This window comes from Triticum urartu, unplaced genomic scaffold, assembly GCF_003073215.2.
Source record: "Triticum urartu cultivar G1812 unplaced genomic scaffold, Tu2.1 TuUngrouped_contig_6589, whole genome shotgun sequence".
In the NCBI taxonomy this organism is placed as follows: domain Eukaryota; kingdom Viridiplantae; phylum Streptophyta; class Magnoliopsida; order Poales; family Poaceae; genus Triticum; species Triticum urartu.
In genome coordinates, this window is record NW_024117361.1 from 1 (window position 1) to 12,995 (window position 12,995).

General features: G+C 44.0%; 3 protein-coding genes across 3 annotated transcripts; 1 reads left to right on the plus strand and 2 right to left on the minus strand.

Moving 5' to 3' along the window:
- Positions 1 to 72: 72 nt before the first annotated feature.
- On the plus strand, positions 73 to 6,205 carry LOC125530828 (phragmoplastin DRP1C; the record flags this gene model as incomplete). Its single annotated transcript, XM_048695239.1, is given in 15 exon segments — positions 73 to 136; positions 220 to 324; positions 1,537 to 1,638; positions 1,841 to 1,891; positions 1,993 to 2,054; positions 2,395 to 2,485; positions 2,628 to 2,692; positions 2,953 to 3,147; positions 3,237 to 3,356; positions 3,511 to 3,581; positions 3,752 to 3,977; positions 4,471 to 4,521; positions 4,638 to 4,866; positions 5,465 to 5,604; positions 5,858 to 6,205. Coding segments are annotated over 15 exon segments (1,698 nt in total), but the record flags the coding sequence as incomplete, so codon positions are not given.
- A 115-nt stretch (positions 6,206 to 6,320) lies between these two features.
- On the minus strand, positions 6,321 to 7,128 carry LOC125530829. The gene is made up of 2 exons (XM_048695240.1): positions 6,676 to 7,128; positions 6,321 to 6,590 (listed from the first exon to the last, which is right to left on the minus strand). The coding sequence occupies exons 1-2, from the start codon at positions 7,111 to 7,113 to the stop codon at positions 6,417 to 6,419; spliced, it is 612 nt and encodes a 203-aa protein (XP_048551197.1). The 5' UTR covers positions 7,114 to 7,128; the 3' UTR covers positions 6,321 to 6,416.
- Positions 7,129 to 7,365: 237 nt separating this feature from the next.
- LOC125530827 (NADH dehydrogenase [ubiquinone] iron-sulfur protein 1, mitochondrial) lies at positions 7,366 to 12,995 on the minus strand (the record flags this gene model as incomplete). The annotated part of the gene is given in 5 exon segments (XM_048695238.1): positions 7,366 to 8,613; positions 9,127 to 9,501; positions 11,616 to 11,910; positions 12,260 to 12,506; positions 12,762 to 12,995. Coding segments are annotated over 5 exon segments (2,051 nt in total), but the record flags the coding sequence as incomplete, so codon positions are not given.

Genomic DNA, 12,995 nt, shown 5'->3' on the forward strand with positions numbered 1-12,995 from the left:
ATCCGCCGGCCCCGCGCCCAGATCTGCCCCCCGGGCCGCTCTCTCATTGCTTGCGTTTTCTGCTGCCTCCAGAGTTCCGGGAAGTCGTCGGTGCTCGAGAGCATTGTCGGGAGGGACTTCCTGCCCCGTGGATCTGGTAATCCCGCGCTGGATCGCCATTTCTTAAAAAAAAATAGTTGGTCCTGAGTCGCTGATTTGCGTTATTGTTGGCTTGACTAGGGATCGTGACGAGGAGGCCTCTGGTGCTGCAGCTGCACAAGACCGAGGGCGGCCAGGAGTACGCCGAGTTCCTCCACGCCCCGCGGAAGCGCTTCTCCGACTTTGGTAAGGGACCTATCTCCGCTGTGCTTGCTTGCTTCCAGCCCAGCAGCTTGCTTGGTTTCTTCAGTTCCAATTGTTGTTGTCAAAAGCTGTTCTCAATTGCAACAATAACCGACCCGAGAGAGAAACATATATAAGAAAGCATCCTACATTCCCTAACTATACTTGTTTCAATACATCTACAAATAAGTATAATTCAGTTAGCATACACCGCCCTACTATTTTCCCCCACTTTTGCATCAAAATATCCAACTGTTGAAATTGTAACCGACCCATGAGAGATGCATATAAGAAAGCATTCTGCATCACCTTATTATACTTAGTGCACTGAACTACATCTATCATGTGATCCATCTTCTGCAAATAAGTATACACTTAGCATAAACACTGCCCTACTATCAAATATATGTTCACAATTTTCATATCAAAATATTCAACTGTTGTGTCTATAAATGGGGAAAATATCATAGAAGCATACCACATGATCAAATATCTTTGTACGGTGTGAACTAAGGAGTAAATGACATTGTGGCCTACATCTCAGAAGTAATATTTGCCATTAACATTACATGCTTCTCACTATTGTAGTAATTGCAAACATATACTTGATTCCATAGGAACTAATGCCATTAGCATTACATGTTCTCACCAGTGTAATATTTGCCAATGACCAAGCATATATTTGGTGGTAAGAGTTTCATTTTGAAGCTGCAGTAGAATACTCAACAATGAAAGAAAATATATAGTGCTATAACACATCTAAGAATTATGCGCAGTGTATAAATATTAAATACTTTGAAGACCCATGCATTATGACAACAGGTAATCCCAATGGTACATGGTGAGCATGTAGTACTTTAGTTTTCCTCATGCAGCAAACTTAGTTATTTGTAGCGCTCAATCAAATGAATTACATTGCTTTATCTTTTCTTTAAGTACCATGAACAATAACTTCAATATAGAAAATTGGGCAATTTCATTTGTGGAAGAATTAACTGCATTAGTTTGTGAAAGCGTGTGAACCTGTTCATTGTTCCTGGCCGTTGTACTTGTTAAGTTCTGGGATGTTCACTGTTATTTAGCATGATAATCTCAATGTTTATTTGTTTTATTATTAGTGTAAGACATCAAAGCATATGTGATTACTGATCTGCCCTTTTGTTTGTTTGTATTGTGGTGATGTTAAGTTATTTTTTTGTTAAAACCTTAATGCAGCTGCTGTTAGGAAAGAGATTGCTGATGAAACTGATCGCATGACTGGAAAATCGAAAGCAATATCAAATGTTCCTATCCATTTGAGTATATATTCTCCACATGGTAAGACTTGGGTATTTGTTTAGATTTGTTGATGTGTATCTACTTCTCAAATTTATAGCCTTTTTTTAGCAAAATGTGTTCATGCTGCTGCACTATATTGCACATACTCCTAAAGATTTCTATGTGCTGATTAGATGTCTTAGTTTTTGTTATTTTATTTATACCTTCTGAACTAGCTTAATTTGGAACCTTTTTTGTGCAGTTGTTAACTTGACACTTATTGATCTTCCTGGACTGACAAAGGTTGCTGTAGGTAATGTTTCCCTTATTGACTTAGCTGCTTCTTCTTTGGTCAGGATAAAATTCTTTATTGCATTATTATATAACTATCCTAACTGCAACTATCTACTACAGAGGGGCAGCCAGAGTCTATTGTGCAAGATATTGAAAACATGGTCCGGACTTATGTTGACAAGGTAAAATAATCGCAGCTGTGGTTTGCTATACTGATTAGGCTAAAACATGAGTAATGCTTAGAACTGGCATAGCATAGCACGGAATATTCATGAAGTAAATGTAGCTCAAATAAACATGGTATTATAATGGTGCTGTCTCGGCATATTTTTCTCCCTTCTAGGATTGGTATAATAAATTAAGAACCAGTCTTAAGTTTGTATTCATTGTTGGTCTCTTGCTATATTTGTATCGCGAGTCCTGTTTTTATTTACATCATTACATGAGGCAAAGACGATTGACCATTTTGTTGGTTAAAATCTATAACTTTCTTGACCTCTTTTCTTTGTCTGGAAACTTCAGCCAAACTCTATTATATTAGCTATCTCTCCAGCAAACCAAGATATAGCAACATCAGATGCTATCAAGCTTGCTAAGGAAGTGGATCCTACAGGTGCAGTTTGAGTTTTGTTCCTGCAGCATTTCAAATCTACTTTGCATAAAACAAGAATTATAAATATACCTTTTGTCGTTATCATGCCATGGTAATCTGGCAAGTTTCTTTTCTTTCTTTTGACATCCCTTTCCATTTTCAGGTGAAAGGACCTTTGGAGTTGTAACAAAACTTGATTTGATGGACAAGGGTACCAATGCTATTGATGTATGTGGTCTTGCAATTGCTATGAACTCATCCTCGATGAGCATATCCTATGTTTTTAAGGCGACGCCTTACCCCCTTAGGGAGGGGGGGCGCTTTGGCGCCTAGGCGACGCCTAGGCGGGCGCTTTGGACGCCTAGGCGCCCAAAGCGGTCGATTTTCCAAAGCGGAGGGGAAGCGCTTCGACGCCTAGGCGTCGCCTTAGGGACGCTTTAAAAACATAGAGCATATCACTTAAACCTTCCTTTCTTAATTGACCCTAGGTACTCGAAGGGAGGTCATATCGCTTGCAGCACCCCTGGGTGGGCATTGTCAACCGTTCACAGGCTGATATCAACAAAAATGTTGACATGCTCGCAGCACGTCGCAAAGAACAAGAGTACTTTCAAAGTAGTCCTGATTATGGTCACTTGGCACATAAAATGGGTGCCGAGTATCTCGCTAAGCTTCTGTCACAGGTTAGGTCATTTGCTCTCTCTGTTAACTTTGCCAAAATTTCAATTTTGCATAAACTGTTTGCTGATGTATGTCCCATTTATTTATCCAGCATTTAGAGGCTGTGATCAAAGCCAAAATTCCAAGTATTATATCAATGATCAACAAGACAGTTGATGAAATTGAAGCTGAGTTGGATCGACTTGGTAGGCCAATTGGAGGTGACGCTGGGGTAAGAATTACCATAGTAGTAACATAAAAGCTGAAAAGTAATTTGCGCCACAGCTTGGAATGTTCATTTACAGTGATGTTAATGGCAAGCACATTCTAGATTCCAGAACAACTTTTATATAGCATTTCTCTCATACATTTAACATAATCGACAGGCACAATTGTATACGATATTGGACATGTGTCGCGCATTTGACCGTGTTTTTAAAGAGCACTTAGATGGCGGGTAAGATGTTCAACTAGCCATTTTGTACATGTGACTTTTTCCTTTGATAATGATGCCTTACATTTTGTACATGCTTCCTAGATATATGGTGAAGAAACTGCAAGCATGCTTTCCCTTTTTGTTTGGAAGAATGCTTCTAATAATTTACCTTTCTTTATCATTGTTACCAGTCGACCAGGTGGAGATCGCATTTATGGTGTCTTTGACCACCAGTTACCTGCAGCACTGAAAAAGCTTCCTTTCGATAAACATCTTTCGCTGCAAAATGTTCGGAAAGTCATTTCTGAGGCTGACGGTTACCAGCCCCATTTGATTGCCCCTGAGCAAGGTTATAGAAGGCTTATAGATAGTTCACTCAGCTACTTTAGGGGCCCAGCTGAAGCTTCAGTTGATGCGGTATAACTTTTTTATCCATGGCTCCCCTTAATGTTTAAGCAACTGGGTCATGTTTCAGTAACTGATATGTAAACATACCAACTTAACTACTTTTCTCATGTAGAGTCTAGGTTCTATCTTATGGTATTTATTCATTATAAAGTTAATTCAGGATATTGCTGGACTATGAGAAACTTCTGAAGTAGTATAATAGGGACATCTCAAGTACATACACAGAGATGTCATTTCATGTGATTATCTCGATTAATTCAAAGAGCAATTTATGGATGTGGTATGTGAAGTTACATAGCAGTGAACCATTATCTTGTCGAAGTAGGAATGGTTTAGTAAGTTTGTTGCATGTTCAAATGTGGAAGCAATGAGACTAGAGCGAGAGAGGAATTTTCACATTTCTCATTTTTGAAAAATAAAGGAGGATATCTGATAGCAATGCTTTTTGGGGAGCATAATTTTGTTAGCTACATGCACTTGCTGATGGTCTCATAATTTGCAGGTCCATTTGGTATTGAAGGAGCTAGTCCGGAGATCGATTGCAGCAACAGAGGTGAGTGTTATTTTTTTTTGGTGAACTTTGGTTATGGATGAGTGATTGCCAAACGTCACTCCTGCCTTGGACTGTTTCTCATTTCTTATATATCATGGCTACCTTGACTGTGCCAGGAATTAAAGCGTTTCCCAACGCTTCAATCAGATATAGCTGCAGCAGCAAATGAAAGCCTAGAAAGATTCCGTGAGGATGGCCGAAAGACAGTTATTCGTCTAGTTGACATGGAGGCCAGTTACCTAACCGTAGAGTTCTTCAGGAAACTTCCTACTGAACCAGACAAAGGAGCTAACAACAACACTCCGGCTAACGACAGATATCAGGACAACCATCTTAGAAGAATCGGTAAGTTACTATTCAATCCTTTCAAGGGACTACTGTTTTAGGATGAACACACCAAGGCAATGAAGTCCTCAAATGACAGATCAAACAAGTTCATGTGAATCAATTTTATATCCAGACAACCAATTAGCAGTAGCTGGTGGTACATCCAGCTTTAGGCCCTGTTTGCATTGCTTTAGGTTTCATGTGAAATTTCTGCCTTCCAAACAGCATGCGTTTCGCTATATCTATCTTCAGATCGCATATTAACTTCCTCAAAGCATCATCGTAGAATTGAGTATAGAAAGTATTGCATTAAACTACTCTTGATTCTCTCAATGGACAAATATTTTTTATTCTCTCAATTGACAAATATTTTTGAACGAACAGCAAAATGGAGGAAGTAGTAGTCAACCTTTGTTTAGGATCATGTAGTTTGTGCTGTGAAACCTAAGCGCTTGGAATAATTGCACATGATGAAGGACAAACTCGCCTATGCATCTTGATTCTAGTGTAGATAAACTATCCATGTTAACCGAGTCAATCACTATGTATACACCTTAACAGAGTCGACAGCAGTTTACAATATAGCAGTATTAATGATGCCGTCCCTTAATTTCAGGATCGAATGTATCATCTTACATCAACATGGTTTGCGATACATTGAGGAACACAATTCCGAAAGCCGTTGTGCATTGCCAAGTGAAGGAGGCAAAAAGAAACTTGCTCAACCGTTTCTATGCGCATGTAGGAAGCAAAGAGGTATGTTTTTGCTGACTACTTACTGAATCTACTATTTTCGCACATAAATACAGAGATGCATTTGATCTTCCACTTCTGTTTACCCACGCACCAGTCAGTGGGTAAATTGAAAAATTTCACCAGACTTTAATTTTGTGTATTTTGTAACCTTGTGTTGATTTGCATTTGCATAAGTATTATAGCAACCTCCTGGGCGTTGTACTAAAGCATCATTCTCATTTTCCCTCCATTTGTCCTTGTTTCCACAACACAGAAGAAACAGCTGAGCGCGATGCTGGACGAGGATCCCGCGTTGATGGAGAAGAGGGATTCCCTCGTGAAGAAGCTGGAGCTGTACAAGTCCGCGAGGAACGAGATCGACTCGGTTGCATGGAAATGATCTGATCTGATCCGATAGAGCGTTCGCGGCTGGAACAGATAGAACGTGTGTAGTAGAGATGCTCCATTCGTTTTGCATATGCTTTGTACACGGGCTTTGTTGCCGAGTGTTGTTTTGTGGCTACCACCGAGACATGGACAGACACCGTTGCTTCTTTGGCCATCCTTTGGCCTCCTGTATGATTCGTATCGATATTAATACAGATGATGTATTCTTTGTTCAGTTGATGCCTCCCCATGATCCTCCAGTGAGACAAATTTGTGTGTTTGTTCTACTCCATCCGATCCGAAATATAAGATGTTCTAACTTCCTTATGAATCAGATGTATATAGACGCATTTGTGTGTCTGTGCACTCATTTTAGTTCGCATGTAGTCCATATTGACATATCCAAAAACGTCTTGTGATTCAAAACAGAGGTGATACATGTTTGGCTATTGGAGTCGGCTCTTGAATTCTTCCCATGACAAATCCTTCTCGAGGTACTCGATGTTGTCGGGGTCGAACGGCCCCTTGACCACGTCGACGGACTGTATGACGGCCCTCTCCGGGAGCACGCTCATGGCCGGGTCCGGCGCCGTCCTCCCGCTCAGGCTCGACGAGAAGCCCTGCCACCACGCACAACAGCAACGCGCATCAGTGTAGAAGAAGCAACGCGCATCAGTGTGCGCTGGTCGATCGGTATCGGAGTACCTTGAAGACGAGCACGGACTCGAGCTCGCCGTCGACGGCGGCCGTGACGAGGAGGGCCACGTCGCGCGCCCCCTCGCTGTAGGTCTCCAGCCGCGCCATCTCCTCGTTGTGCCCGTACTCCTCCTCGTCCTCCTCTTCCTCGTACCTCACCCGCCTCCTGGCGCCGCACGCCCACCGGGCAGGGGCAGGGCCACCGGCAGTCGTGTGCCCGCGCGGCTGCCGCCGGAATAGGGACCGCGGCACCACTCGCCGGCGGTGGTGTTGGCGAAGCAGGGGGCACGGGGCGGGGGCGAGATGCCGGTGGCAGTGACGCTGCTCATGATGCTGGGGCGCGGCGCGATGAGCCTTGGTTGGGAGGATAAGGCGCGGTTTTGTTTGGTCGCATTCGTTCGCAGTATTATTAGCACAAGGAGCTTCACCTTGGCTTTCTGCTGCCATGGACGAGATGTATCATCATTACGCAGATCAGAATTTTTGTTAGCTGCTACTCCCTCCGTTCGGAATTACTTGTCGCAGAAATGGATGCATCTAGATGTATTTTAGTTCTAGATACATCCATATCCGAGACAAGTAGGGAGCACGTACCAATGAAAACCAATCAGCCAAACAAGCACCACGGCAAAACATGCAAGCTAATGATCCAAGGAAGAGAACGGGAGATCCAAAACTATGTGCCATTCAACACACCAGTGAATGATAAAATGGGGTATACCTTAATTTGCACATACAGCTACATTCGCCTGCACCCTGGAACCGTGAAACGAGCAGGCGAAAACCCAAATACAACAAAATTATTTGCTTGCGGCTGCCGTCTAATTCAAAAGGGCAAAACAAGCTTATTAAGTATGCTCCGCTTCTCACACGTTACAGAAAAATGCACTGCTTTCAAGTTTCGCTGCTCCTCAGATCTAGCTAGGGTAGAGGCAGTCCAAATTTATACTCCCAAGCAACAACTGGTGAGTGAAATGGAAAAAGCAACTAAAATCTCGTATGCCGATGATTTAACTTCTTCAAGGGGGCGTAACATAGAGTAGGACCTCACTTCTTCAACAAGGTTGCGCTGCACTGAGCCATGATCTTGGAAGCCCGTGTGATCGCGTCGGTCATGTAGAAGTTCTCCACGGCAGCTTTGAATGGAGCCGGGCTCACTTGCTGCTTCACCGGAGGCTTCACCTCGGCAGAGATCACCGAAGGCTCCCTCTCGTCAACGCGCACAAGATTTGGAGCCACCATACTAATCCGGCTCCTCACAGCTGCGACGCTGTCGTAGGGCAGTGGCGCCCCGGCAACCTCGGAAAGAGCACGGACGATCTTCCAGTCATCCCTAGCATCACCAACTGTAGGCACAGCTGGGATGGTCCACTGGGTGCAACCCTCAGTGTTCTCGTAAGTGCCTTCTTTCTCACTAAATGCTGAAGATGGCAGAATAACATTGGCCCTGTACACGGCCTTGTCACCATGGTGGCCCTGGTAAACAACAAATGCATCCGCTGGAAGGTTGTCCAAGTTCACATCATCGGCTCCCATCAGGTAAAGGAACTTCGCAGATTTGACGCTCTCGGTAGGATTAGCGACGAGGCCCAGATCAAGAGCTGCGGCCTGTGCAGCATGGAGCAATAGGACATTAAGCCCGTTCCAGTCTGGTCTCGTCACATTGAACTTCTTGGCTACGGTTTCAATTGTTGAGAACACAGCACCTTGGTCTTCTCGTTCAAATAACCCAGCTCCAGCGATGATTACTGGGTTCTTTGCAGACTTCAGTATTGAACAGAAAGGATGTCGGCCCTCGGCGATCTCGACAAGGGTATCTGGCCCTGTGCCAAGATGCCAAGTGTCATAGTTGAAGTCTGCTGGAGGACCAATGTAGCCCACCTTTGCTTGTGTTGCTCTAACAGTCTTCTGAATCCTTGCGTTCACCATAGCAGCTTCCACCCTTGGCTGTTTTATGGAGGCAAACAAAAAATGTTACTCAGAATAGTTGGATGACCGAAAAGAAGGGGTGACAAAAGATATGAAGGACAAACAGCACATCTCAATTCCCTTGGTCTCACAAGTTGGATATTACTCATAAATAAATTCGTCTACTTAATGGTGGTTCATTGCTACGTTACGCTTGAAGAAAGTAACCGCAATTCTTTAGAAACATCAGCTGCATTATTACTAGTATACTACTAGCTATTGGAAAGAAAAACACCACTAGCAATGGTATATAATTAGAGGTTACTTTGTGCTCAACATGTTATGTTGTGATGTGTCATGGAATATTTCTATTACGGGGTTGTTTTTATAAACTCTAGCAAGATATTGCCGCAATGGCTCTAAAAGATGCTTTCAAGCAGTTGCACATCCAAGAACAGAGGATTATACACTACCAGAACACCAAACTAAGCATATTGTTAGATAAGGAAAGCAACTGAGAAATGATCATGAGCAAGAAAACCAGAGTTTTACCTGTGTGCCAACCAAAAGGAAGACATCAGCTTTCTCAAGACCAGCAATGCTAGTATTCATTAGGTAGTTTGATCGAATATCTGCTGGTGGATTCGGGCCATTCCCCTCACAGAGCACCTTATCCGAACCCATTTTATTAATAAAATCTTTCAGCGCCATCATGGATTCTGCATCAGAAAGTTTGCCAGCGACTCCAGTAATTTCTTCTGGCTTGACTTGATTCAAAACCTCAGCAACAACCGCAATAGCATCACGCCATGTCACTGCCTTGAACCTGCCATCAGGACCACGAATCATAGGGTCATTTAGTCTTTGCCTCTTCAAACCATCATAACAAAACCGTGTTTTGTCAGATATCCATTCTTCATTGATATCCTGCAATGATAAAAATATGCTCAATTGGGTTTTCATGTTCATAGCAAATAAATTAGCAGGCTAAGGATGGAAGGCTCAGTCAACTAGCCATTCCTTAAGCAAATTACATAACAAAAGTATGAAAGAGCACTTTAAATTATGTTGTATTATATTCTCACAGTACACCAACATTTACTACCATCTCTTTTAGGTCCAGAATCAGGAACAATGTTTTGGAGTCGACGAGTCGTTCTGGGGTAGCGACTCTTGACTAGTCGTGAATAATCTAGACTCATGGTCGACTAGTTGACATGAGTTAAGCAATAGGTACAGGGGATGAGCAACAGCAAGCCAGCAACCAGGGGAGGAGGGGGAGCAGCAGCAACCAGCTTGCGACGCCGCCGGCCAAGGGGCAAGGGAGAGGGTCGCAGGGTAGGTTTCGATCAGGGGAAAACTAGTCTCGATCTAGGTTTCACGGGGGGATTGGGCAAGCAAAAAAAATAGACAGGCGGGGCCAGCTTTTAGAAGTTCGACTCCAAAACCTGGACTAGTCGCGACTAGTCGATCGAGTCGCTCGACTCAGCCAATGATTTGAGTCGACTTTCAGTTACGACTCGTCGACTAGTCATGACTAGTCATTCGACTCAAAAACAGTGGAAGCAAATAAGATACGCTATGACAAATGCATTCAGTTACAATATGACTCTGCAAGAAGAACAAATCCTGGGAGCACTGTCAAGCTACTAATATTACAAAATATACCAAGGTAACATGTCACTGTATGGGAGAGGCAGCATTGGTAATCTAAAAGGCACAGACATGGCTGGAAGTGCCGAACTGCCGTTCTGATACGGCGGGATACGAGGATACGCCAGGATTCGCGAACTTTGCAGTATCCCCCGATTTTTTATTTTTTTAAAAAGAGAAAAAACACAGGGATACGCCGGGACACGTGCAGGATACATTTGGGACACGGCCTGGCCCAAAACAGCCTCGACCCAACCCAGTATACCTAACCTATTTGCAGGAACTCCCGCACGCTCTCGTCTCAAGGACGAGCTGCTCCCTCCCAGCCTCCCAGGTAACACTGGAACGCGCCGCCAGCCTCCCAGATCGAAGCCGCCGCCGCCGGCGACGCCTGGATTCGACCGGCGACCGCTGGCGCTACCCGCAGCCTCGCATGTAACCCAGCAGCCTCTCCCCTCTCCTCTTTCCTCAACCTCTTTTATTCTTCAGATTTGCTTGTGCTGCTGGATGTTGCTTGCTGGCTTGCTGCTTGCTTGTGCTGCCGCTTATGCTGGTGCTGCTGCTGCTCATGCTTGTATTGTCTTCCAATTATGTCTTGTCTTTTAATCTTCTAACCTTCTTTACTGTTTGTGTTTGATGTGTTTTGCAAGATGGATGCAGCTTGCAATGACGACATGACATGGGGGAATGAGGATCAATCAAGCACTTGATAAAAGAGACACCAAATGGGGCACTATTCTCTATTCTCATCTCTTTCTCATTAATTTTCTGTCTTAAATGTATATTACATGGCATATTTTTTTTATTTTATATATACTCGCCGTATCCCCGAATGGCTGTTTTTGAAAAATGCTGTATCCCCGTATGCGCATCCCCGTCTTTCCGTCCCCGTAACCGTGCTTTTTAGTTGGTAATAATACAACGGTTTAACTGTTAAATAACAGTTTAATGCATATGGAGCAGTTAACCTAATAATTTAAGCACACACAGTAATTTGGATGTTCATTTAACAACATTGAACAATCTTTCGACAAGAGTTATGGATGCCATTCTGAGAAAGCATGACAGAAATTTCCGTAATGACCATATTGTAACATTTATAATGTTCCCAAAAGCATAGGCACTAGAAGGGCAGGAGGTATTGCCTAGCACCTAGTTACTGATTACATGGGCCAGACAGTCGCACTTAAGGTAGGAGGGTGGTGCCTAGTGCCTACAAGCCTTCTTCATACGCTAGGCAACCTTTTACGGCAGACTTAGCATATGTTATGGCTTCTGGGGGTTCACAACATGGTTAATAACTTAATATAGTAATATTACCATGAAGTATCAGGCAGTATGGCCGTACAAAACAGGCAAAGTTACAAAGAAGCAGAGAATAAGCAAACCTCATTGAGACGAGGAACAATGCGCATAACTTCAGGACCTCTGCTGTCAACACGTATGTTGGACCCTACTGCATCAGTAACATCAATAGTCTCAGTGCCCTTCATCTCCCAGTTCCTAGCTTTAAATGCAAATGGCTTGGATGTAAGAGCTCCAACGGGGCAGATATCAATAACGTTTCCAGATAGTTCACTTGTCATAAGTTTCCCCACATATGTTCCGATTTCTTCACCACTGCCACGGCCTAACATACCCAGGTCCTGAACACCAGCAACCTCAGATGCAAACCTGACGCACCTGTAAGATCAAAGAAAATTGAAAATTACATACTAGCAGAATGTAAAGGTAAACTATGCACAAGTAGCTAAACTATTTTTCCCAAAGGATAATTTGTTACTGCAACAATAATGCAACACAAACTAAGAACCAGTAAATTGTTCATACTGAAGCACATGAATAAATTAGAAGGAATGCTCTGCTCCAACAGTTGTTAACGTTAACAAGTTCTCACAATAAGCTCTTAACCTTACACCACTAGAAAAAATGAATCACCTACAGTCGTGAAAACATAGAGAAACCGGATATGCATGAATTTATTTAAAGTGAATACTCATAAACATTGACCAAGAAGCACCAAAAACATCACCTTGTGCACTGGATGCAACGGGTCATCACCGTCTTCACCAAGGGGCCCAAATTCTTATCCACAACCGACCGCTTCATGTCGGTGAAACGACCACGGTCAGCCCCAAAGGCCATGGACTGATCCTGGAGGTCGCACTCCCCGCCCTGGTCACAGATTGGGCAATCCAGCGGATGGTTCATCAACAGGAACTCCATGACACCCTCCCTTGCCTTCTTGGCAATTGGTGTGTTCGTCTTAATCTTCATCCCTAATCCAACAAATAAGGCACTCCAAGGTCAGGAACCCCCGCAAATCTCACAAGAAATCACACACACTAGACGATCATTCAGTACCCCAACAACAATTAACTAGGTCGATATTTCTAGCCTCTACAACCATTACTGATTAAACGAAATGTGCGTGAGGACCCTAAGGCGCTGATTGTCTAGGAGCTGAATGGATCTGAGAGGCCGATGCGAATATAACACGCTGAAAGAAGAAACAAAATGGGGGGACGGCTGACCTGGGAGGGCGGGCATGGCGCAGGAGGCGACGGGCTTGGGCGACTTCTCGACCTCGACGAGGCACATGCGGCAGTTGCCGGCGATGGAGAGGCGGCTGTGGTAGCAGAAGCGCGGGATGTCGACGCCGGCGACCTCGCAGGCCTGGAGCACGGAGAAGCCCTTGGGGATCCGCACGGCGTGCCCGTCGACGAACACCTCGAGCGCGTCCTCCGGGTTGGGCGGCAGCTCGACGC